Here is a 25,558-nt window from a genome sequence, read left to right as displayed (position 1 = left end):
CATGTGTGTACAGCCCAGGAAAAAAGAAATAGCAAGATAATGACACCTGTTGTTCCAGAGCAAAGGGTGATATGGTAAACTTACAAAACGGCTGTGTGTATATATATGTGTACCTCAAACGTGAAGTAAAGACACGCTAGCCTATAGCAGAAGCAAACACCAAAGACTAGTGAAAGTCAAGTGAAGCTCTGTGCTGGGGAGAGGCCCTGTGCAGCATAATAATTAGGTTATAGACAGGAGTTAAAAATGAAGAAGACCTGCTTTTTATTTCCTACTCTGCCATCTACTGTGTGATCTAAGGAAATGCAGCGAACTCTTTAAGCAATGCTATCCTGTAAACTGAGTGGACAAGCATAAATCGTCTGTGGTAGGTGCTCTGGCATCTTTAAACCAATTAATACCAATTAGTATGGGAGTGATTTTCTTGTTTAGTTGGGTTTTGGGTTTGGTTGGGTTTGGTGCTTTTTTTTCTCTTTTTTTCTCTCTTTCCCCGCCCCCCCCCAGCTTCCATAAACCTTACTGACTCGGCTGCATGGAGTGCCAGTCTCCTGACTTTTTTCTAATACCTCTTTTGTTGTGGAGCCTGATAGGAAGTCCAGGACAAGAGCAACGATAGAAATGCAATTGCAGCACACACACTTCTGGTGCCCAGATAACTGCAGGTTCTCCTGGCCCTGGCTGTGTGTGTTCATGACAAGTAGAAACCGAAGAAAGACTTCACATCGTTGGCCTCTCTGATGTTATGAGGCAGCTCTTTGTGTAGTTGCTGCCATAAAGGCTGTGACACACAAGTGCGGTTGCGAGTTACACAAACAGAACAAATGCCCAGAAGCAATTCTGATTCAAAAGGTTTGATGCCACCTTCAGAGATTTTTTTTTTTTTTCCATTCTTTTCCACAGGCTGGCAACACCAAATTTAATCGAGCTAAACTGCTGAATGTAGGATACCTAGAGGCCCTAAAAGAAGCAAACTGGGACTGTTTCATTTTCCATGATGTGGATCTGGTGCCAGAAAATGACTTTAACATTTACATGTGTGACAGACAACCAAAGCACCTTGTAGTTGGCAGGAACAATACTGGATACAGGTAGGAAACCAGGAATATGGAAGGAATACCAAATGGGAAATGCCATGTTACTGGTAACGTTCCTCTTCTGATGGAACTGTATGCTGGTATCTACCCTTGCTCCTGACACCACATTTCTGGTGGTAACACTTCACCTCTCTGGAGAGCCTTCTCATAAAAGAGAACTGTATGGACATCTGTGAAGTCATCCCCGTGGTCATGTGTTCAAATGATCATTGTCATCATTCTGGTTTCTGGGGTGAGGTTAAAAGGTGTTCTGAAAGGAAAGCAACATGCCAGAGGTGGTGCAGAGACCTTCTGTTGAAGCTACAAATGCATTTGAAGCCTCCCGGTCCTGTGATTTGAGGGTGTCATCTAGCTATAATAAGACTTGCCACCTGCCTTTTGCTGTTGAAGAGGAAATGTCTGATATTGAGAGCTCAGGTGTGAGAGTTTGACAAGGAATAGGTTTGTAATTTAATTATTTGACTAGACACTGTCTAAACCAGGATCATTCTGATTTTTAAATGAGTCCCCTTAGTGCCACTGTGACATAAATTATTTGAGCCTAAAGTCAGGTTCAGTCCACCTCAAAGAAAAAAGGGCTTCCAAGCTTGGTGAATTTAATGACTAGTTTTTTCACTGAACTTACTTCTTTCAAGATTCACCTCTTATGTCATGTCATTCTAAATATTAATTAGAAGTGGGCTTTTCAAAAGCTGATCGCAAAGTACTTTGAAGTAAAGCTCTGCTTCACTTCTGCATTTCCTTTGTTAAATATACGAGGAAGAGGCAGGATGTGCAAATTCTTAGACAGAATAATATTAATTTTCCAGTCATTTAGTGTAAACTGGAACAAGCACAGATGAACTAGGCTCATGACAGGCTTTTGGAGCATTGTGCCTTGCAGAGAGAATGCTGAGGGCTACAGGATGATCAGCGCACCAAAGCGTCAGAAGCATGGCTTTAGTTATTTGACAGGCATGTAAAATCCAGCCGAGTAGCATGCACAAAGCTTGAGGTGCTTTACTTAACCTCCTGTGCCTTAGTTACTGCAAGCGTTTTGCTTAATTGTGTGCAGATGGATTTCTTTGCTTTTACTGAGGGAGCTTCGTACTATTTATTTCCTCATGTTTCTCCTGTTTGTGGAAAGGAGCTGCTAGCTATAGATCAGCTTTAAGCTTTGGCTCTAAAAAGTACAGATAAAATGGTTTTGTTGTCAACACCCTGCAACAGTATTCACTAGGTTTGAATTTGATCTGTGCTTTTGTGTGAGGGTAATAATGCTCTGCTTCCAAAGAAATTCCTGGATATACATGCAGGAATTCAGATCCTGAGCTCAAGAATGGGACCTAAACTGAGCTGAGGCCACAGGTTGAAATCCCAGTTGGGTGACCTCAGTGTTTTGTTTAGGCTGAGGTAAACATACTGAGACATGTTACTCAGATGAAGTTGAGAAAACTGAAGTTGTAAGTGCTCCACATTAACACAAAATATCTTGGGCAGAAATGAGAAGGGGGTGAGTTGTGGGTTTCCTGGGGATTTTTGTTTGGTTATGTTTTTTTTCCAGGGGGTTAACTTCTATGGTGATGTAGTGCGTGGTGCAGCCGCGCTCTTTTGGCAACAGTATTCACTAGGTTTGAATTTGATCTGTGCTTTTCTGTGGGGGTAATAATGCTCTGCTTCCAAAGAAATTCCTGGATATACATGCAGGAATTCAGATTCTGAGCTCAAGAATGGGACCTAAACTGAGCTGAGGCCACAGGTAGAAATCCCAGTTGGGTGACCTCAGTGTTTTGCTTAGACATGTTGCTCAGATGAAGTTGAGAAAACTGGAGTTGTAAATGCTCCACATTAACACAAAATATCCTGGGCAGAAATGAGGAGGGGGTGAGCTGTGGGTTTCCTGGGGATTTTTGTTTGGTTCTTTTTTTTTACCAGGGGGTTAACTTTTATGGTGATGTAGTGCATGGTGCAGCCGTGCTCTTTTGGAGAGCAAGTACCTTATGTTTAGCTACATAAACTACAACACAATTTTAGATTCTTCAGGAAAAAAAGGTTTATATGTTAAAACTTCGGGTGGGAAAGCTCTTTTATCTCAGCTATTTCCTTCAAACCAGCAAAACATCCTTTCCTAATGACCATTTGTATTGTATGGTTTCTTCAGTGAAATTTTAAAAATCCCAGAGGAGCTGATACTCCCTTGTCCTCAGGGAAGAGAATGGTTGAACGCTGTCACAGAGGTGCATATTTGCAGATGATCTCAGCAAGATGGGAGATGTAGATGATGGGAGCAAGATGTGCCTGGGCCCTGCCAGTTCTGCTCTGCTTGAGGAGGGTTGGGTGGGCAACACTGTCCTGGTTACAGCTTCAGCTCCTCTGGCGTCTGCCTCTCTGGCGGTGTAGGGGAATTAGGAGGTGCATAAGCAAGCAGTGAGGTGCACACATGGATGTGGGTGGGCAGTCAGTTCCCAAACCCCACCAGGCTGCTGGAACGGAGGGGCGTGGGACTGTTGGTGACTGGCAGTGCAGCCCAAAAAATAAAAGGCTGGGGATGACTCTTCCCTGGTATTCCTGTTTATGGGACCTCCTTGCTGTCCATTTCACCTGCTCACTGCATTTCTCTAGAGCAGCCCTGGCAGAAGTCTCAAGGTAGTAATGCATAATTAAAACTTGATAGGTTGTCTCCTACCTTATGGTTGGTCTTCTCTGGGAGAAGAGAGAAAAAGAAGAAAGCAAGGAGGAGTAACAATTCCAGAGGTAGAAAAAACCTGCAGGTAGAGCACGAAAGACTGCATCTGCCTAGAACAATATTTTTTGGTGTATTTATATAGATGACACCATCTTTTTGGAAGTATATCACAGTCCCAGCAAATGACAGCTGAAGCCTTTTTTCAAGACAAATGGAAAAAGCATCATGTATACAGGCCCTGGTCTTTCAGGAATACTTTGTTCATCCTGGTTTCTGCTGGAAGCGCAGCACAACAGGGCACAAGTAATCCAGAAGACTTCTGAAGTGAATGGATGGTAACTTCCTGACATGGGTTGATCAGAGCTGATGAAGGGAAGTGTTCTGCTGAACTTTATAGTTAGAAATGAGAAAAAAACTGGTCAGAGATGTGAAAGTAAGATACTGGGAGGAGTTTAGGCAAATAGCAGGATCACAACTCTGGAATTCCTGTTCAGGGATATTCCTGGAAGAGTCACATGGGAGATGACCCTGGGAAGAAGAGGGGTTCAGGGGAGCTTGTAGATCTTCAGCGGTTGCCTCCATGCTCGAGTGGTCCATTCCCATGTGCAGGAAGTCAAGCAAATGTGGATGGAGGCCTGCATGGATGAACAGGATGTTCCTGAAAAACTCTTAACAGGAAGCATGAAAGAGATGAAAGCAGAGTCAGGTGACTTGTGAGGACACACAAAATGCTGTCTGAGCATGCAGGTGCAGGGTTAGGAAAAGCAGAGCCCCTCTGGAGTTGAGTCTCACAACTGAGTCTCTCAGTTGCCCTTCTGCAATATGACAGGCAGTGTGAAGGGTTTCTACAGGTGTGTCAGCTGTTGGGAAGGGTAGGGAAAATGTGTACCTGTGTTGCGGGGGAGTTGGTGACAAACGACAAGAAAAAGGCCAAGATATTCAATGCCTTCTCTGACTTACTGGCAAGATTTGCCTTCAGGGATCCCAGGTGGTACAAAAATTTGGATTTATGAAGACTTACTTAGGTGGAGGAGGATCAAGTTAAGGAACACTTAGGCGTACCATAAAACCATGTGACCTGAGGGGATGTATCCATGAGTGGTAAAGGAATTGGTCACTGACATTGTAAGGTGGTTCTGTTATCTTTGAAAGGCCAGGATGACTGGGGGATGTTCCTGAAGACTGGAACAAAACAAATGTCACTTCTATCTTCAGGACAGGCAAGAAGGAGGACTTGAGGAAGTACAGTTGGTCAACCTCACCTTTTAATCCCTAGAAAGATGTTGAAGCAAATCACAAGTCGTGCCCGACCAGCTTGGTAGCCTTCTCTGATTCCACTAACTTGGTAGACAAGGGATGAGTAGTGGATAATGTTTATCTTGACTATTTCCCATAACATCCCCACTGATGAAGTGATAAAGTACGGACTAGTAAGCAGACAGTGAGATGGACTGAAAACTGGCAGAACTGCTCAACTCAAAGGGTTCTAATCATCGGAGCAAAGTCCATCTGGAGGCCAGGCACTACTGGTTTACGCCAGAATTTGGTACTGGGGTTGGTACTAGCTAATATCTTCATTAGTAACCTGGACAATAGTGAAGATTGCACCCTCAGCAAGTTTTCAGAAGACAGAAATCTTGGAGGGGTGGTGCTTGTACCAGGGACTTTGTCAGGCTGGAGAATGTGGCCAACAGGAATCTAAAGAAGTTCCACAAAGGGAAATGCAGGGTCCTGCACCTGGATACAAGTAACTCCATGTGCCAGTAGGTGCATAGGCCAACTGTCTGGAAAGCAGCTTTACAGAAGAGGATCTGGGCCAGCGATGTGCCTTCATGACAAAGGCCAGCAGCATCTTGGGCTGGGTGAGGAGGGGTGTTGTCAGCAGGTTGAGGGAGGCGGTTGTTCCTTTCTCCTCAGCACCACTGAGGTGATGCCCGGAGTGCTCTGTCCAGTTCTGTCTTCCCCAGCACAATAAAAATGTGGACGTACTGGAATGAGTCCAGAGAAGAGCCACGAAGATCACAAAGGGACTGCAGCATCTGAGAGACGGAGAGAAGCCGAGTGGGCTGGGACTGTTCAGCCTGGAGCACAGAAGGCTCAGGGGGGATTTCATCAATATATATACACATCTAATGGAAATCCTCAGAGATGCTCACAACCTGAATGGACATGGTCCTCAGCAACTTGCTGTAGCAGACCCTGCTTCGAGCAGACGGGTTGAACTACTTGATCTCCAGAGGCCCCTTCAACCTCTGCAATTTTCCTGCGCTGCTATGATGGGAGCAAAAAAACAGCCAGGAAAATACTCTGAGGGAGGTTGCGTGTGGTGGTTTTGGTGGGGGTTTTTTTGGTGGTTTTAAATTGGATTCATAGTAAACCAGAAATGTGTTGCACCTTTGTTTGTCTGGCATGTAAATTGCTATAATGGGTACTGTCTAGCCCTGGCAATTGGTTCATCTGTTTATATTTGCATACATTCTGAAATCAAAGGGCAATCTACAGCCACGTGCACATTACCTCTGCAGTTGGCAGTGGCTGTGTTGTAACACTTACCTTAAGGACCAAGAAAGAGGAGCACATCTTGAAGAAGCAATTAACAAAATGGTATAAGATAAATAAGTACGGTACTTTTTAAAGTAGGTGCCATTTCCAGGACAAGCAAAGGTAGAAATTAGAAATTAATCTCCTTTAGAGCTGAACTCCATTATGTTAGGTTATTAAGTAACTTGCACTGTACCTTACCTTGGAATTGGTCCTGCATGATCCCACAGCACGTGCCCGCTGGCTGTGATCTGACGTCATTGCAGGTTTTCCAGATTCAGTTTTAAGACAGTTGATGGCTTGCTGTCATTATTGCAAAGCTTTGGCTGTGCAAGTGCAGAGCTCTGCTCCTTTTCTACTCATCCTTAACGTGTGAAGTGTCTTTTGGCCAGCAAGGGCAATCATGTAAAGATTGAGAGAGAGAGACAGAGAAACTATTGAAGAAGGTTTTGTTCTCTCAGTTGGAGAGTTACTATTTTGTTCTGGCCTAAAGCAAATCGTCATCTTTTAGTGAAGAGAAGAAGAGAACAAGACCAACCTCATGGGTTTCTGTACACCTGGCTCTGTGAAAGACAAGTCTAAATCCTGAGTTTCAGGGTGATATTTTCATTGCTGATAGATATTGACCTTTAATTTTTCATTCTCTTCTTGTGTACTTCCAGGTTACGGTACCGGGGATATTTTGGAGGTGTAACTGCTCTAACAAGAGATCAGTTTTACAAAGTGAATGGATTCTCTAACAATTACTGGGGTTGGGGTGGAGAAGATGATGACCTTCGAATCAGGTAAAAAGTTATTTATTTATTTATTTATTTTAAAGGCTAGAGAGAAATGAATGTGGAGGAATTGGTTTAAAAAAATATGAAAACAAAATCAGCGTGACTTCACACTTAGACTCCAAAGGTAGAACACTATGGGAGCCCTCAGTTCAGAAGAGTCTTGCAATGGGGACAGGAAGTGCAAGATGCGGTTCTGTGAACAGTTTCTTCTTCGCAAGGGTTAGACTTGCTGCAACCCAGTCCTTCTCCTGACAGTGTTATTGGTTGAGTGTGGATTTCATTAGGTTTGTTATTTTTTCTTTTCTTCTTTTTTGTTGGTTTGGTTTTGTCTCAGCCATGCAGTATTTATATTCTTGCTTGGAAAATGATTATAATGGAAATAAAAAGATCGAAGTCTGGAGTGTGATTTGCCAAAGAGATACGAGTGTCTTAAGTTCCAGTACTTCACGAGAGCATGGGAGTGTTTTGGTGGGATTGAGTTTTTCACATTCAGTGAACTACCGTAATTTCCTTCAAGCAGGGCTTAGCTGGTATGTGGGTGGTGTTGATTATAGTTAAGATAGTGAATAATTTGAATTTTAGAAAGACAGCATGTATGTGCATATGCCCTTTGCTCTTGTTAAAACTAGTTTGGCAGACATGCTTGTGAAAGTAGGAGAAAGTTATCAGTTTGAAAGGTTTAGTGGGACAAAGAGGTCAACAAAAATTTCCTGTTGATCCTTTGCCCTTTGCCTACAATCTGAAAAACTGTTGCCTACAAAAAACCCTCTAATACTGCATTACTTGATAGTGAAGGGAGAGAGTGGAAAGAAAACAGAAAAAACCACAGTCCAACAAGCTCTGCTGGCAGAGCCTGTCAATTTGTAACTTGAGTATACTCTGGCGTTCCTGAGTGTTTATCCTTTTCAGTTGCTTAAATATGCAAACAAACATTTTGGGGGAACTTAAAATTCATATCCCTCATGATGTTAAATAATTACACTTCTGTAATCAAAGGTGTTAAAGTTAGGAACTTCCAAATGAAAGTTGTGGTTTTTTTTTTCTCTGTGTCAGTTCAGCAAATTAGTCAGCTGTATCTCAAGAAATCTAAAAGGTCTACTGGAAACATGGATTACTGCCTCTTCTTAATCACAACTTTTTTTTTTTTCTTCTTTTTTTTCCCACTCTACTCTTGGCTAGAGGCACCAGCTTCTTCTCAGTGACCTCTTGGGAGCTACTTTTTATAGAGGATGGCTTGGTACTATCTTATTCCCCAGCTTCCCGAGAAGTGCCACAGTTCCTGAGTGAACAAAGGTGATAGTAGTCCCTGTGGGCAGCACGTCAGCAGGATTTACTGAGGGTCTCCATGATATTTGCCAAGCGGTTGGAATCTGACGTGACGCTTGCATGCGGCACCTTGTAACTCTGGAGCCGTTGAGGTCTTGGTGTGAAAACCAGAGAGTATGACCCCAAGCCCACACTGCAGCTGCCCTTGCCTCACACTCTTCCTCTTGGGCAGATCTCGGGCTGGTGGCAGGGTCTGCAGCAAGTGGGCACTGGGCAGCTCTCTGAGGGGTGGGGTGTTGTACGGAGGGATCCTTGCAGTCTTCCTCGGCGAAGACAGCAGATGGCAGCATCCCCTTCAGTATCTTCAAGAACTGGGAGCCGGAGCGCGCCTAGGTCCTGCTGTTCTGCCTTTGCGCTAAATGTGATGGGCTCTTTTGGGGCCCCTTCCTGAGGCGTGCATCCCAGAGATTTGTCAGATCACTTATGTTTGTTTGATAATTTACTGCTACAAACAGTCACGGGAAATCTGTAAGGGGATAATCCTTCAGCTCTCGAATCCTTCCTTCAGCTCTCGAATCCTTCCTTCAGCTCTCGAATCCTTCCTTCAGCTCTCGAATCCTTCCTTCAGCTCTCGAATCCTTCCTTCAGCTCTCGAATCCTTCCTTCAGCTCTCGAATCACTATTGCTCTTTCGGTTACCAATGTGACTAGCAAAGGCCTGAGCTATTCCTTAATTCCACTGACATGAAGTTACACCTGCTTCTGACAGAGAAAAATCATTGTGCTCCACGGATACACTTAAGGCCAAAAGCTCCAATCAGGTGCCTGATGTCAGACACTTAAATCCATGTATGGGGCTTAGTACCTCTGGCACTGTTTGGAGAATTTTTTCTTTATGTGACCAAACAAAAAATTTGCAGCTGTCTGTCACCTATTAAAAAAGAAAACAAGCTGCCTTTTTTTTTTTTTCTTTTTTCTCAGTCTTCTTAGGTGGAGAACTATCACGTGTAAGGGGCTTTATTACAGGAATTGAGATGAACTTGTTGCACAACATGTGCAATCTTGCTATGGACCTCTTAGGTTAATACAGGGCAGTACAAACTAGACTAGCCAATACTAATTAATGTAAATGTATTCTGTTGTATAGTGTGTGCTTAAAGCTGTGTGTGATCTCTGCTACTGTAGCTCCCTGATTCTGTTCAAAAGGAAGGAGTATCTGTCACCCTACTGGACTTGCTCTCCGGAAACAGCTTTGAGCCCCATTTCTCTGACAAAATGGGTTGTGCAAGAGATGCAGATGAGTTTTCTACAATTCTCTGTACTTGTTTCCATGGCATCTACAGGAGATGGAAGCCTTCAAATGCTTTTTGTTTGGTTTTTTTTTTTTTCTTAAGAGCTTGTTTATAGTCAATGTTTTACTCATGGCATTATTGCTTCTTCCAGGGTTGAGATGCAGAAGATGAGAGTGGTACGGCCATCTGCTGATGTAGCCAGGTACACAATGATCTTCCACAAACGAGACCATGGTAATGAGGAGAATGGAGAGAGGTGAGTAAAGAACAGTGTTCTACCTTGCATTGCCTTGGTATGTGGCTGACAGCCAGGCACCTGGGGGCCAGGTTCTTTGCTCTAGGTCAAACAGACATTTTGTAGCCCCTAGAGGCTCTGGGGGACGCCCCTGTGACACCCTTGTTTACAGCTGGCAGCTGCTGTTCTGTGCATGAGATCTGCCTGGAACTGCCTGGGTGATGTTCCTTAAAAATGTATAAGTTACAGTTACATGGATGTGGTTTGAGCTATGAGTTCAGAGATTAAACTAAAGCATCTTTTTGCCCATGTCTGATTGTCCATGCGGAAAACAGGAAGTCCTTCCAGTTCTTAAAGAGAGCCTACAGGAAAGGAGAGAGACTGTTTATCAGGGAGCGTAATGACAGGACAAAGGGTGATGGTTTCAAACTGAAAGAGGGTAGATTTAGATTAGACAGCATGAGGAAATTCTTTTCTGTGAGGGTGTTGAGGCACTGGCACAGGTTGCCCAGAGAAGCTGTGGCAGCCCCCTCCCTGGCAGTGTCCAAGGCCAGGCTGGATGGGGCTTGGAGCAACCTGGGCTGGTGGGAGGTGTCCCTGCCCTTGGCAGGGGGGCTGGAACTAGATGATCTTTAACCCTTCCAACTTAAACCATTCTATGATTCTACACTACCTGGTGAGGTAGGCAACAGGAGACGCCTTTGCTCATTAACCCCGAGCTACTCCAAAATGAACACAAATGCTGAGCTTTGCTTACTTCTAGGCCTTTTCTATGATTCTATGAAAAGCACTGCTTTACATTCCCAGTAGATACAGAATGGCAGTAGCTCTACCTCCAGGTTTACTAGAGGGAAAGACCTCAAAACTCTTCTCCTATGCCTATCAGTGAAGACTTTCTCCTCTTTGTCCTCAGGATGAAGCTTCTGCGTCAGGTGTCTAGAACGTGGAAAACAGACGGGCTGAACTCTTGTTCATATAAACTGCTCTCTGTGGAACATTACCCTTTATACGTCAACATCACAGTGGATTTCAGCATGCAGCCCAAGATCTCATAAGGGCGAGCATCACAAATGGCAACGGATCATGTTTGTGGCTGCTGTTGGAGCAGATGACTCCCAGCACTCAGCTTGAAAGAGAACGGCGATAGCACAGAAGAAAGTTTTTCTTCACAGCATCTCATTGATTGGTTGAGAATTTCCCTTTGTGAGGACTGGAGATGTGGACTGACCCAAGGGACAGGCCCTTGCGTTCTTCTATGCACTTTCTGCTGGGACACCTGCAAAAGCGTCCTTATCTGGGCTGGTCCAGTGGAAGGACGTGAGTGGTTCCTGAAAAAAATAAAATTATTCTTGCAACTGTTCCTAAAGTTCTCATTTGTTGTAGAAGGAAGCCCTACAACAGCCCAGCCCTGCTAACACTGCCGTGACTTCAGAAGAAACAGGCCAGTGTTATTAGAAGCACAAGCTTTCTTCACCAACTACAAGCTTGGTGAGAAGAGCCACCTTCTTCCAGCCTGAGGAGAAACTGCTTATGTGTGAGGGAAGGACAAGTAAGGGTAATGGGTGGGGAGATGTTTCAAACCTCTCAATAAATACTCTATTGAATTCAAAAGGCTTCTTTTGTCCTTGATGAGCTGAACTCACCCTGCTGTGGGACTGTGTCAAAGGGAAATTGCTGTTCCCATTTTTCAATGCTTTGCGCCACACTGTTAGCAAAGTGTGTATTTGTATACATACCCTGGCTGTTATTATTTGTGATTCTTGTTTTAGAAGTCTAGTGAAAGCCTGTGGCTAACTAACTGTGCCAGGATTTCTGCTAAAACAATGATTAGAGCACTTTCCTTACTGTATTGTATCTAACTGCCCTTACACCTGCTTGGTGGGTATCCCTTGCAGGTAAAGAGTTTCCTTTAGGGCACAATATAGTAAGAACTACATGCCAGAAAGGAACTTCTGCTTACTATAATGCTTTAGCTAGTTGCTACATTATTCCAACTGTAGAGAAGATGAAAGCTTTAAAAAAAAAAGGGGTTTTGGGTGGGATAGATGCAGCTTTTCAGTGAGCAGGGAATTTTAGCACCTACAAGTAACAAGCAAAAATACCATGTCATACCTGCAAAATAACTGGACCACTGACTGATTTTTATAGAGAAAGAGAGATTATGGAAGGGACAAGGCCATGGGCACACTGTCTCAGTCTGACAGTCAGGTAAGTACAAATGCATTCCTGGCAGGGTCACAGCTCCACTGTATTGTTTCACTTAGTTTCTTCTCTAGTATTTTATGCTGAAGACAGATAAACCTTGAAAGATAATTAATGTTTGAGCAACAGCTGAAATACTAGATTAATTTCCCTATTCTGAGCAGGAGGTGAGACTAGGTGACAGCCTTGGGTCCCACTCCACCTCAATTACTTATAGATACAGTAAAAACCTTTAAACACTGATGGATCAGGCCAGAAAAAACACAAAGACTTAAGCTCTGTTTTCAAGGCAACTTTCTCCTTTATTATACTCATTAAGTATTCTAGAAAAATCTTAACCCAAATACATAACTCTATTTTACTCAAGTTCATAAAAGATATTTACAGAACTGTAACTGGCTTCAACACTTTCCCAAAATACAGCACTTCAGAGGCTTGTCTGACAGAATGGCTTCCATCCCAGCGAACACTGAAGGACAGCAAAGAACATCAAGCAGGACAGAGCTATCCAGGTGTGGAAGAAAGGTTCCAGAACACTTGGGTCACCTTACTGACACAGAGACCGTGACCCCCAAGGCCTGAGAGGTAGGTCTGGCTCAGTAGTTAGTTTTACAGTGCTTTGACAACGTTCACAGTAAACCTCAGCCTGTTTATTAGCTGTGACACCCTACACCAGAATCCTTTTCTTCTCAGTCTGAAACAGTTAGCAAAGTGAAATGCATGACAGACAAAAGGATGAGTCTCAGGTGGTGTAGACTCCACACCACACCAGGAGGTGGGGGCTGAATGCCCATAGCCATGCTGAGCCCAAACACTGCTTTTGGTTTGACTCTCTTAAGAAAATGGGGGAACGTATCCAATGTCCACAGTGATGTTGGTATAAAGGGGATGCTTCGTTCTGGAAACGAGCTTGAACTCTAATGAATTCATTCCATCATCTTTCCATGTTTTTCTGGTGTTGTGTCGGGAAGCAGGCCTGAAAGAAGGAAGAGTACAGTTAGATGGACGAGCAAAGCAGAAGAAGCTCCATGGGGCCAAGGGTTTAGCAGATGGAGGCTGCTAGCACAAAAGCCCCCCCCCAAAAAAATTCTTCCATAACAGACTAGAGAGAGAAAGCATTTTGTAAGACAAAACACATTAGAATAAGTTCACATTGAGTATTCTGGACAAGGAGGACAGTTTGGACTGGAACCTAATCAGACAGGGAGACCAGTGAGGAGGTAACTCCAGTATGCAAAAACCCCAGAAACTGGTAGCAGCTTAGAGTGACCTGGGAGTGCACCACAGGTGTGCAGCAGTGGTAAACATTGAGTTGTTAATGGAAACTCGAGTTTCGAGTTGACAGAGGGAAGTCTGCACTGCAGGCATGAGAAGCCTCCAATCCACTTGTCCCAACACTCTCCTCCAGCTCTTTTATGTAAAACTGAGTCTTCACTAAGGTTACTCATGTCTTGAAACTTCAAATACCGCTCTCCGCTACTTTAATGACACACTGTAAATCCAAACAGATTCAAGAGCAACTTTTTATTGTACTGAAGTTACAAAAAATGCCCCTTCCCTATTTACAAGGCAGGCAGTATTTTTTTTTTTTAAGTTTTGTTCCCTGATGCTTAAGTCTGCTATGTGTTAGCTTCCCAGCTAGCACATGTCCTTAACAGTAGGAAACTAGCAGAAACCCTTCAAATGCTGAGACAGGAGCACAATGATTCAGTTGAAACTGACTGGAGCCTTCTTTAAACAGCCACCTTAAAGCAGAAAACCAAACAGTGGCATGAGGTATAATTTCTGCCTGATTTGAGGAAGATGATGGTAACAGTGTATGGGCCACAAGGCAAAGAGCTGCCTCCAAACCGACCCCTCTCGCCAACAGTTACCTTCTCCAGGGCTCTTCTGTCTCTTCATTGTAGTCCATCACTTTGTAGCGCCCAAGGTGAGGTGATGTCCGGACTATTTTCATTCCCGCTAACCGAATCCTTTAAAACAACAAACAAAATGTTTGCCAAGGCAAACATGCCATTTCCAGCCTTAGCGATAGGGAAGCTCAGAGTCAGAGATGATTTTCAGTCTTAATGCAATCAGAGCAAAATGCAGAAGCTGAAGGGAAGGAGCTGAACACTGCAGCGCCACATTATCTCCTCCAGTGAGTTCTAACCAGGCTTGGGCTTAGAAAGCTCCCTACTGCAGTGCGCTTGGACAGGGTACAAAGGGGATTATAGGAAGCAGGGAATTAATAACAGCATACAGCATTTAAGAGAAATTCCTGTGGATCTGACAACTGAGCGTTACTTTCATTTCCTTGTAAGAGCAGAGCTTTTACTGCCTTGAGGTCCATCACCTAAATTTCCAACAAGTAAACAAAACCACCTTGCAGTTTCTGAAAGCAAGCCAGTTCTGAGTTTCAGATCCAGACTAAGCCCCTGTTCTTTGAGAAATGCCGTTCAGACAGTCTGGTTAGAAGGCTGGCTTCATAAAAGATTAGTGACAAATACAGGCACCAAACACATGTGAGCTGCTCAGCTGCAAGACAGTTAGATAAGAAAAAAGCAGACTGGAGGCTCAGAATTCTAAAACCAGAGCTCCTAGAAACAGCATTTTTGGTGACTTTCAAGCAAGCTGTTGCTGATGGCATCTATGTTAGCTTGTCAATAAAAAGTGCTTGTAATAGTCCTGGGGTTAGCAACCCACTGTTATCACAGGGCAGTTCTTACATGGACAAAATTCCTGTGAATATAAGAATGAATGTTTGCTCAGTTGAGGTTATCTAACTGGTATGTTGGCAACAGCTGATTGCCTTCCACTGAGATCTGGTAGAGCAGCAAGCTGCACTGAAGCAGAAATGTTATAAAGCTGGAAGAGGCTACAGAACTGAAAACATTCATCGGTCTAGAGCCAAACAATTACAGCACTTCACTGACAGCATGACATACTATTTTTTCAGACTGAGTCTTAGACAAGGTTTCTTGTTTTCTGAACATAAGCTTCTTGCACATTCAGTCAAAGAGACAAGAAACAGCAAGAATACTAAACTAGCTTTGCTATTACAGTTTTGCATTGCAAGATTACACTAAACCCACACTGAAACAGTTAACACATTCATTTACTGTGTAAAGAACCCAACAGACTTTCCTGTAGGTTGGTAAAATTAACCTGTAAATGGTTCCAATTAGAGCCCTGTTTTCTTCTAATAAAAGGTAGATCCTGGCGTTTGCTAGGACTAAGTATATGAGAGAGTACCACAGTCTGTCAACTCTAAGTAGCAACGAGCATGCTTTTTCACTAACTCTGTTTTAACAAGCAGTATCTCAGAGAGAAAACAAATAGTAAAAAATATAAATCTTTACACAGGACTTGGACATTTCAATGTCCAATTTCAAATACTAATTAATTTTGTTGCTACCTAGTAAGAAGGGCTTGCGCACCTCCTAAAATCCAAATCCCAGTAGATGCACTAAGCTGGCCATGCAAAAACAGGCAGCTCATTCCTAATGTCCCCAGGTTGAGACTTCAGCGTGTGAATAAATCATTAACAGGCAGCGTCCATGGCCTCGGTGTACCTAAGGGCCAAAATATTGCTAATCATTAGTCCAAGCTTTCAGAGAAACACCACATGATTTACTTCCCTTCAATAAAGGGCTGTTTGATGATCTGCATAACCTACTTGCCTTAGAAGATTTCTGTAAGAAAGTGCACTCCTATGCATAACTTGCCTGACTCTCTACCACAGGTACCAAAAACCACATCAGATGCCCAGGCTGTACACTAAGACAAGCTGAGTAGACCCAGCACTGTAGCTTCCGATGTAAAGATCTACTTTCCTGGTGTTCCACTCCTTTAGTAAATGCTGAAGCTCTATAAACAAACACCCTTTTAGTTAGCTTTCTTGGAAGGGAAAAGGAGGAATTCTACATTAGAAAATCTGACTTTCAATTCCCAGGGGAATACTGCCATGTAAAAACTCCTACAGTTCTCAGAAAAGAACACCACAGAAACTGTAACTTGTCACACTGCACAAGATCAAAAAACACACAAGGCCTTTATTGTCAGTTTAGTTTTATATACTGCACATGAGTAGTGCAGGATGATGAAGGTGCACAGTGCAACTACAAAGAATAAGGAAGCTACAACCATGATTTTGTACTTGAAGAATTCACATTAGGCAGAGTACTTGGAACTAAATTCATTGTATTCCCTTCTATAGCATGCTGCTGCCATGGCAACTGAAGTAAAAGAAAAAACATCAGATCTTGCTGTCACTGACACACAATAGTGCACAGGCTTCTCCATCACCCAGCACTGAAGACAGAAGTTAAAATTCCTCATGTCCATTAAGTCCAAGTATTGGTGATTAGGTAACACTTAGAGCAACTTAAATGCACTTAAAACAAATTCCCAACTGTCTGAGAATTATTAAGTACCTCCTTGGTTTTCTTTCCTGTCAAGCTTGCAGATTCCTTCCTTCCCTTGGGACTGTCAACACCAATGGAGTCACTTGTCAACTACTGGTGGTTATAAACCCTTTGATGCCCTCCAGAGCGACTGAAGGTACAAGGATGTAGAATAACATTCTGCCCTCCAGAGTCTGAGGAAAGCTCTGTCCTTCCAACACACAATGACTGGCTTTAGAGATTCTCAGCATCTTCTGACATGAATCATTCCCAATGCCAACAACACTTTAAGGAACATCATCTTGGTTCCTTTCTTAGGGCGATACTATATATTTCAACAACCAGCCTGGTTCTATTTGAAGCCTGTCCTGTGTATTGGTACCTTGTAGCAATGTCATCGTTTTCACCACCACTGCCCCAGTATGTGTTCGGAAAACCATTCATCTTCATGTAATGTTCTGGAGTCAGAGCAGATACACCCCCAAAAAAAGACTTATATGGCAGACTAAAAGAGAAAAAGAAAAAGAAACGCATCAATATTGAAGGCTAATGCCAGTCCTCTCCAAGCTAAAAAGGTGATCCAAGTCCATGTACAGTAAATACATACATCACACAGTCATTACAATGCCAAAACCCCAAATAGCAAAACCAGTGTGATTCCTGTCATGTTTCCTCCCCCTCGTCATTTTCCCTACCTTCCCCACCAGTAGAGCAAGATAAAGCTGGTTCTGAAATTCACATCTTGGGTGAGTTCAAAATACTTGCCTCCTATCATACACCTTTCACAAGATCCAATAATTCCTGTCCTACACTTTTATTCCAGAAAAAAAGGCAAACGGAAATCTGCCAGTCATTTGCCAAACTAAGCTACCAGTGGAACAGGAACTGTTCAAGATGCACACTAAGGTCAAGAATACCCTTTTCTGGGGAAGCCACTACTACAAAACTAACAAACAGAAAACTTCTTAAAGGTTGTTTCTTTCCCTGTCTCCATTTATACTTTCCGTGCAAGAAATGTCTCGATTAGAATACAACGCATCCAAAGCAAACAGAGGCACTTACGTGTACTGAAACTTATCCATGGCACTGGCCATGTGCTTGGGATAGTATTCGTCGCAAACATACAGGTTATAATCGTTCTCAGGTACTAGGTCGACATCATGCAGAAGAAGGCAGTCCCAGTCCTCATCCTTCAGGGCTTCCCGGACACCGATATTAAGCAGCTTTGCTCGGTTAAATGTACCATTCCCCACCTGGAAAAGACAATCTACATTTCTTCACCAAAACAACAAAGGTGTTAACTCAAAATTTTCGTTAGTAAGAAAGCCTTGTTCCATGGAATGACACCGAGACAAAACAACACAAACTGCAGATTTTATACCCCAGACTCTGAAAGTGTCACCCATCCTCCTCTGTGTCAGGGCACCTGCAGAAGGCTGACTTTTAAGAGACGAGTAAATCAATCCTCAGGTATACATCCACACATCAACACTTTTCCCCAGACTACTGCTTTCTTTAAGTTCTTCCAAGAGGAAAAAAAAAAAAAAAAAAAAAAAAAAGGTATCTCGGCCAAACAAAAAAAGAACACTGCTTCTCCCTCCCAATCAACTCAGTTTTAATTAATTAAGAGTCCAAACCACTAATCTTTCGCAACATGAGTCCATGTAAATTAAAAATGGCTGTTTGACCTGCATAGGCTGTCCCACAGCAGGACGAAGCCATACTAAGGATATCCAGTTTCACTTCAGCATTTACTCTCAACAGTTCTGCTCAGGGGTCACACTGAGAAGCTACAGACAAATCACATCCAACGTTAAGAGCTGAAAATACAAGTTAGCACTTAATGACAACTTTATGCCTCTAGAAGAAGAAAAAGCAGAACCAATCAATAGTGGAATGATGATCTTGACAAAGAGGTATGGTATTTCAATCATTAGCAGCTACGGAGATGGGACAGCATATAACTGGCCTCTTCTCGACCTATGCATAAAACATTACTTCCACAGTAGAAGATTCAAATTTGTTGTTCAGAACTTAACCATTAACTGGGAGGCTCTGCTATACCACCAGACACATTTGATTTAGATTTACCTGCTGAATCAAGTAGATACTGTAACTGAGCTGCTGGCGCTGCAAGAATGGATGAATATAGTAGAGAAGATGGTGAAGGTACTTCTCCTGGTTCCTGTAGGCTACAAGGATGGCTGATTTGTAGCGGGCCAAGCAGTGAGGCGGCCTGTAGCGGCCACCAGACCGAACAAAGGGATTTTTTTTGATGATCATTCTTTCACTAGGGAGCACCCTGAAGGTGATGGTTAATGGACCAACTGTAAGAAGCAACAGGAAAAAAAACACAAAAAACCAAACAGTCATGTTTCTCAACCTTTATTCAATCGTATCAGATTAGCTACATATGTTTACTATGACAGACACCAGTCTACATGATATTTTTCACCACTGCCTGCTGGTCACCTCCCCACAGCTCAGCACCAGGTCAGCAGGTGACCTGCTAGAGGCATCCCGAGTCCTGGCACAGCCAGGAAGTCGCACCAGGCTCCCGCACAGCTTGTTTTTTCCTGGCATTGGCTTCCTGCTGCACAAGCAAACCTTCTGTGTATTATTGCTTAGATGGGATACTTGAATAAATGCATTCAGTGTGAGAATAGTGTTGAAAATTAAGACAAACAGATATATCTGCTATTGTTACCCATATGGAAGCCTCTTTCAGAGGAGATTCAAGGACAAAGATGTCCAAAATGATATTCAGGAGGTTGGGGGAGATGTAGTTTAAAGCCTGGATGAAGACAAACACTTTAGGAAATGTTAGCTTTATCTTAAAGTAGTGAGAAAAGGTTCCAGAAGTAGAAGATTTATACACAAATCAATGTGTCTTAATGGTTTCAACCACTGGCACCTTCTAAGAAAATGAAGCACAAATGTAGAACAAGATTAAAATCTATTACTTAAATGAACTAGAAAGATACCTTCAATTAAATCACAATTAAAAGCTGACAATTTCAAATGACAGTCCTAAGTAGAGCCAAGAATTCATTACAGGCCATGCTGCCCAAAGACAAAATATTTTTTTTGCACCATAAACCTGTGAGGCAAGCTTTGGGTGGTTTTATTTTTTTTTGTTTGGTTTTTTTGTTTTAAATAAATAACATATGAGAGGGGGAGTGGGGAGAGAAAGCGCACACAAATATTTAGGCCAGGTGTTTTGTAGCTTTCATTTGAGAAGGGAAAGGTAGGACTGTGCTTTAAGTCTAATTAAGTATTTAAGCAGGTAAACCCAGAAGACACTTCTTTCAGCCCATCCTACATTCAAGTCTCTGTTACAATTCTAATGAAAAAAAAATTAAGCCTGCATTCACCCACATCCTGTTTAATTGACACAGAAGGAAGCAACAACCCTCCACCAGTTTGGGGGTTTTGGTCTGGGTTGGTTGGGGTTTTTTTCTCCCTTTTGTTCTGTTTTTTTGAGCACTAACAAGGCTCAGGGACTAAATATGGTATCAGATTGAAACTGTCCATTCAAAACTGGGACATGTTTTGCTAATACGTGGAAGATGGTACGCCTCACATTTCTAACGGACAAACCTATACTTGATGTCTCCTTCCTTCCTCGAGAAGCCACATAATCACATTTCCCCAGGTCAGTCTAAGCAGCCACTTATCCCACTCCTCACACTGTTAAAAAGGTCTCTAGCCATTATGACTGCTACTCCATGGCTTGTTTTTTTTAGTTGGTCAGATTTTGTTTGCTTGTTTTTAAAAAGCAAACCTGGATTTTGCTTGTCAGAAAGATCTTGCAATAGCTGACTCCTAAGTTTTTCAGTCTTTCCCTAAGTATCTAAAGCACAGGGGAAATTTGATTTTGACTGCTGCCTTCAGTAGGAAACTGTAGTACCTTGCCGTCCTGTTGTACCTGAAAGACTTCTTCAGAGAATCGCGGTGTGGGCCCATGAATATAGGTCACATTTACAGTTAAACTTTTATGATGTTACTACCTACTTCCACACAGGCAGTTTCTTTTTCCGCCTTTAAGACAATCACGTTTCAGTCCAACACTGTTTTTAACCTGTGCATTATGTTGCTTTTTAAATTTATCAACTCCCTGATTATCAGATCTTTTAACTAAAGCACCACGAAGCACTAATTGGGTGGCAACGGAAGCTTGCTAAGTAAACGTTATATTCACATTGGAATTTCAACTACAGATCATTGCTCAAAAGGAAAGCCTAAGAAAAGGAATTAATCCCTTTTGCTTGCCCACAAAGGCAAGGCTTTGTTTTCTATAATGCAATCAGGGCTCTCTGCATTGCAGAGTAAGATTCTGTAGCGATAATCCTTAAATCAGAAAAAAAAAATCAAATCAAATCTATATTTGGACATGAGGGTTCGATTAAGATAACGTGCGATAACTTCACTTCTGTTGCCACCTTCCAAGCATATAATCCATGAGGGTAACATTTACATTCTTCTGTTTTTTCAAGATGTCATGTCCTCCCAAGCTGCCTGGCTCCATACTTCAAACATCTCAGTTCAGAAACTCAACCTAGTGTATGTCAGGGAAACACAGAATAGCTTCTTATTCTGTGACTTTTCTCCCACAAAACCTCTGTCTGCCCTACATTCCTTGGCTACAAACTAAATTTTGGCTCCTGGGTCTCCTTCCTGCCCAACGAACAAAAGCCTAATGCACTGTAAACCACTTAATCCCAGACGTGAACAGAGCAGTTGCAGGCTGGACCAAACAGGGAAAAATAAAACCACTAAAGCACAGCTTTGGGAAAATAGGAAAAGCCCATCTTAGAAATGCTAGAAAGCACAGGATCCCAATGCGGACGCAGTACGGAATCAACACCCGGGAGTGTCCAAGCAATTTTCCACAGCCTAGTTCCTGCACCATCACGTGGAGGGTGTTTAATCAATACGAAACTTCAGTGCGTAGAGTCAAACTCAACAGCTCCCTGTCCCTATCGTGGGTTGGCATCAGGGACAGCCCATTCCCTGCTTGCTTTACTTTCTAGGCAAGACATGTGACTATCAGAGTGATCTACTGATTTTGACCAGACCTATCCCATCTTAGAAACGAAACTACACGACTTCAAAACTTCTTGCTATACATTTAAAGTTACATCTATAATTACCAAGTTCAACCAGAATAAGCAGAATTTACACAAGCTAAACAAATGGGAATAGTAGCATGGATGAATACCTCACTGAGAATGTGCAGCACCACACACTACACTAATAGGGTCATATTTGTGTAATTCTATCACTGTTTGCCAACACCTTTAATTTAAGCACTGGTTTCCAATGACAGAATACAAGGCTGCCTCAACTGCACCTGAACATTTATTTCTGCATTACCACCTTTCTACTTCTCTTTAAATCCATGGCAAGAAACTCTACTAGGGAAGCATCCATTAGAAAATGTAGCAGGAGCTCCTCATTACCACAACAGATGGTCACGCTCATGAAAAGATTAGGACAGATGGGAGCAAAAGGGAGTAGCTACTATAAGAAGGGTTTGGAAAAAGAAAATCTTCCATAGCAGCAGAGGTACAAACAGAACATTCAACTGTTAAAAGTCCTCAAAGGCCAAACCAACATACCATGCATGAAGTAAGGTACCTCTTAAAAAAATAAAAGCCCCCAAACAGACAAACCCACCAAATAGACAACCCCCCCCCAAAACCACCAAATGAGACCCGAGTCTTCTAGCATGAAGCTTCCTCCTGGTAAGAGGAAAAGATGAAGTGACACAACACATCTTGTGTTCAATGCAACAAAGTCAGGCTTGTAATTTAAATGCTACTTGTTAAGTTTGAATAAGCAAAACTCTAGCATGTAAACATGTTGCTTTTTCCAAAAATAAAGGAGAAGGAAGCTGGCAACTGATCACTTCTGCAGAAGCTTTAAGGGACCTTGAGTAATTTATTCACAATATTAATGAAGACACTGAAAATCTAATACAATGCCTTCCAAGGTGTCAGTCACAAAAGGTTTGATGGACGCGCTAAGTGTTAAAAAAAAGTAACATTAGTCAGCAAGAGTCTAGTTCCTCCAAGGCAGAGATGTTTAGCAATTACACTTGAATTCTTACTCCACAGCCCTGGAAGGGCCAAGATGCCGTAGATTCAGGATGTATGAAAAAGTCGTATGAGCTGCAAGCTGATCTTACATTTAAACAGTTATCAAAATGCTCTACTATATGCCTAAGTGGGAAAAGTGCTGCACTTCATAAAAGCCCTGATGCAGAAACCATTTAAGGCATTTGGCATTCCTCCAGTTACTTTAACACACTTTGGAGTGGACACAGTAACTTATTACCAGCTCTGAACTGGAGACTGCAGTCCTCAGGAATTGACTTGAAATCTCATTTAATAGAGTTTATGAAATGAATATTAAAAGACATTGTTCTCTCTGATACATGGCTCCCAAGAGATATCAGTCCCGTACGAGATAACAACCAATCAAGACATTTTATAAAGTATTTATATATCTATTCATACGTGCCCATCACATACAAAACAAAAGGAAACCATCTTGCAGAGTAGCATACACTTCTTGGTTAAAAAAACCAACCAAACAAACAAACCCAAACCATCCAGAAGAGGATAGCATAAGTAATACTTAGAAGGAATAATTTCTCTCTTATATTTAAAGGGAAATATAAGACAGTAAAAGTTAAATTGTAGCAGAGCACTCATTTTTCTTAAGCTAAATCTGTATCAATGCTCCAAGTTATCTGTGTTTCACAGCAACAATACTTCATATGCTCAACTCTATTTTTTTATGCAGAAAGACTTCCACAATTATTTTGCGTTGATTTTCTTTTTATCCCAGTCAACTTACTGTTTGTTTCTGTCCATAACATTACGTTTTTCCTTTCAGCTCTGACATAGCACATGTAGGCCAATCCCCTCTGTTATCAGCAGGGGTAGGGATGGGCAGAAGAGGTCTTAAAAAGATTTCACAGCTCTAAGCATACTGATTAGTGTAATTTTACTCTGTGCCTGCCTCCTCATTTACATCAGTACTTTCGCTTATCTGATGCATTGCAGGCACCTCGTTTTGTTTGGTTTCCCTTTTTTTTTTTACTTTTTTTTTTGTGGAGATCATTGCTTTCTCATTTGATTCTTCTCAGGACAGTGGGTTCTTGTCAGTAGTGGAGACAAGAAGGGTGCATGCACATTTCTATTGCGGTTTTTCAAACAAAACAAGTCACACAGAATTGTAGCTTCCCAAAAGAACCAATGGGCTGTAGCTAGTGATGAACAGAGACTGCACTAAGACCCTTACAACTGGCATCTGTGCAAAAAGGATCTGTACTATTAGTATTTACTTAGCAGAGCAGTTTCCAAGGGAAACGCTGAAGCATTCACCCTGAAGTTATAATACAATTTCAGCATACGTACTGCATGCATTTCATTAAACTTCAGCAACAGAGGAAGGAAGAAAATTTCCCAAAAGAACAAGCATCATTACAGAGACTGCAGTCTAAAAAGGCTCATCCAAAGCATCCCAGTAGGGTTCTCTAAGTAAGCAACTTGACACAAGAGTAACCACAGCACTGGCTTTCCACACTTCCATCTGTGAACCCAGGTCAGCCAGTTGCTCTTACTATGCTGCACATGTGATGATCAGCTTTCCTAGAAGAGCAGGACAGCTACTAAGTAGTGCTGCAAGACTAGTTATATGCAAGACTTGGACATTCAGAAACCTGTGCAGTACACAAAACCAGACAAGGGTAGCTTAGTACAGAGTACTAAAGGAAAGTAGGCATCCCCAGATCAGCTGTAAGCACATGCCTAGAGAATTCATCCACTCCTGGCTGACCTGAACTGATTCGCTATAACCAGAGATACACCACTCTACTACCAATAAACTTGCCTCATGGATTTGGCTTTGCACTTACTTAAAGTTTTTCAACTGTTTTAGTCATGCAGTAGTCAGATGGATGCTGCTCTGATTTGGCCCTAGTGTAAATACAAATTAACCTGTGACCAGATTTTTAAGTCTAAAGGGGAAGTTTCTAAGCCTAAATGACATATAACAACCATAAGCCAAAAAGACCACCGTGAAGAGCAAAGTGCCAAGCTACATTCTCATGCAAACAATAAAGCCAAAATAATTAGTTAACCTTTCATATTGAACTACAGGACTTGATACAAGGCTGAGACAAAGAACCTAAGAATTACAGTGCATCAAAATCATGAAGTTAAAGTACAAACACTGGCACATTTTATACTGAACCACCAAAAAAAATAAAAGTGTTACTAATTCAGTATTAATGACATGCCCTGTTTTCACTCTTGTTCTATTGTCTCCATGCAGTCAAATCCTTAATATTGGAAGTTTTTAGATCAGTAAAACAACTTTTCCTTGTATGACAAATAAAACCAAGTTAAGATGAGAGAGTTTTGTCAGCGTAAGTATCACATCAGTACACCACTACTAAAGGGGAAACGTTTGAAAACCACAAATTTACAAAGCGTTCAGCGTTATCAGGTACCAAAGCAGCATTTCAAACACTTTTCAGTTCATACCTACCAAATATTGGTGACTGCGCTGAGCAGTATGGCATAGTTTCTTCATTAGGAGCTTGGGTGAACAAGCTGAGGTTTGTATAGACATCATGAGTTTTTGAGTAATCCAGAACCTGATGGGAGCCTAAAAACCCACGAAACACATTTGAAGGCCCACCTCGGTAGAGTATCAGGATAAATACGGCTTGGAACACAAAAAGAAACAGCAGAAAACACGGATTTTCGACACGAGAGAGGGACATAGCTTTTAGCCCATGCTCTGGAATCAGCCGGGTGAGGAGTTGAACTGCATTCCACAAGCTACGGTTCTACGTTCAGGGCTACATCGCCGTGCACAGAAGACCTTCTCCCAACTTTCTGAGGCGCCAGCGCGCCCCTCCAGCTTGCCTCGGCTTCGTCACGACGCTTGGAGCCAAATCGCCTCTTCCCAACGAGCGGGACCGGAGAAAAAAAACCCACCAAAACTGCTCAAGGGTGCCCAAGGAGCACAGGGCCACGGGGGGTCAGGGGCACAGGTCCGGCGCCCGCCCTCCCACCCCCCT

General features: G+C 42.5%; 2 protein-coding genes across 2 annotated transcripts in view; one reads left to right on the top strand and one right to left on the bottom strand.

The window, feature by feature from the left end:
• B4GALT4 (UDP-Gal:betaGlcNAc beta 1,4- galactosyltransferase, polypeptide 4) overlaps positions 1 to 11,114 on the top strand; it is a 16,184-nt gene extending 5,070 nt beyond the window's left edge. Inside the window, exons 3-6 of the mRNA XM_009876039.1 lie at positions 901 to 1,088; positions 6,963 to 7,085; positions 9,788 to 9,892; positions 10,785 to 11,114. Of these exons, the coding sequence (XP_009874341.1) occupies positions 901 to 1,088; positions 6,963 to 7,085; positions 9,788 to 9,892; positions 10,785 to 10,926 (558 nt within the window). The 3' untranslated portion in view covers positions 10,927 to 11,114. The remainder of the gene's footprint in view (positions 1 to 900; positions 1,089 to 6,962; positions 7,086 to 9,787; positions 9,893 to 10,784) is intronic.
• Positions 11,115 to 12,884: 1,770 nt separating this feature from the next.
• B4GALT3 (UDP-Gal:betaGlcNAc beta 1,4- galactosyltransferase, polypeptide 3) lies at positions 12,885 to 25,258 on the bottom strand. The gene is made up of 6 exons (XM_009876038.1): positions 25,021 to 25,258; positions 18,550 to 18,785; positions 17,521 to 17,711; positions 16,841 to 16,963; positions 13,948 to 14,046; positions 12,885 to 13,049 (listed from the first exon to the last, which is right to left on the bottom strand). Exons 1-6 carry the CDS (start codon positions 25,256 to 25,258, stop codon positions 12,908 to 12,910), a joined length of 1,029 nt encoding a protein of 342 aa, XP_009874340.1. The 3' UTR covers positions 12,885 to 12,907.
• Between the last annotated feature and the right edge of the window lie 300 nt (positions 25,259 to 25,558).

The sequence above is a fragment of the Apaloderma vittatum genome, unplaced genomic scaffold, assembly GCF_000703405.1.
Source record: "Apaloderma vittatum isolate BGI_N311 unplaced genomic scaffold, ASM70340v1 scaffold21309, whole genome shotgun sequence".
NCBI lineage: Eukaryota > Metazoa > Chordata > Aves > Trogoniformes > Trogonidae > Apaloderma > Apaloderma vittatum.
Note: the sequence above shows the minus strand (reverse complement) of the source record. Positions and strands in the feature narration are given on the sequence as shown.

Excerpts from the sequence above, each read along its gene's own strand:
- B4GALT3 (XM_009876038.1), bottom strand. The coding sequence starts at position 25,258 with ATGTCCCTCTCTCGTGTCGAAAATCCGTGTTTTCTGCTGTTTCTTTTT. Across the intron at positions 18,786-25,020 it reads AGCGCAGTCACCAATATTTG|TTGGTCCATTAACCATCACC; the intron begins GTAGGTATGAAC and ends TGCTTCTTACAG. Across the intron at positions 16,964-17,520 it reads ATGGATAAGTTTCAGTACAC|TCTGCCATATAAGTCTTTTT; the intron begins GTAAGTGCCTCT and ends TTTCTCTTTTAG.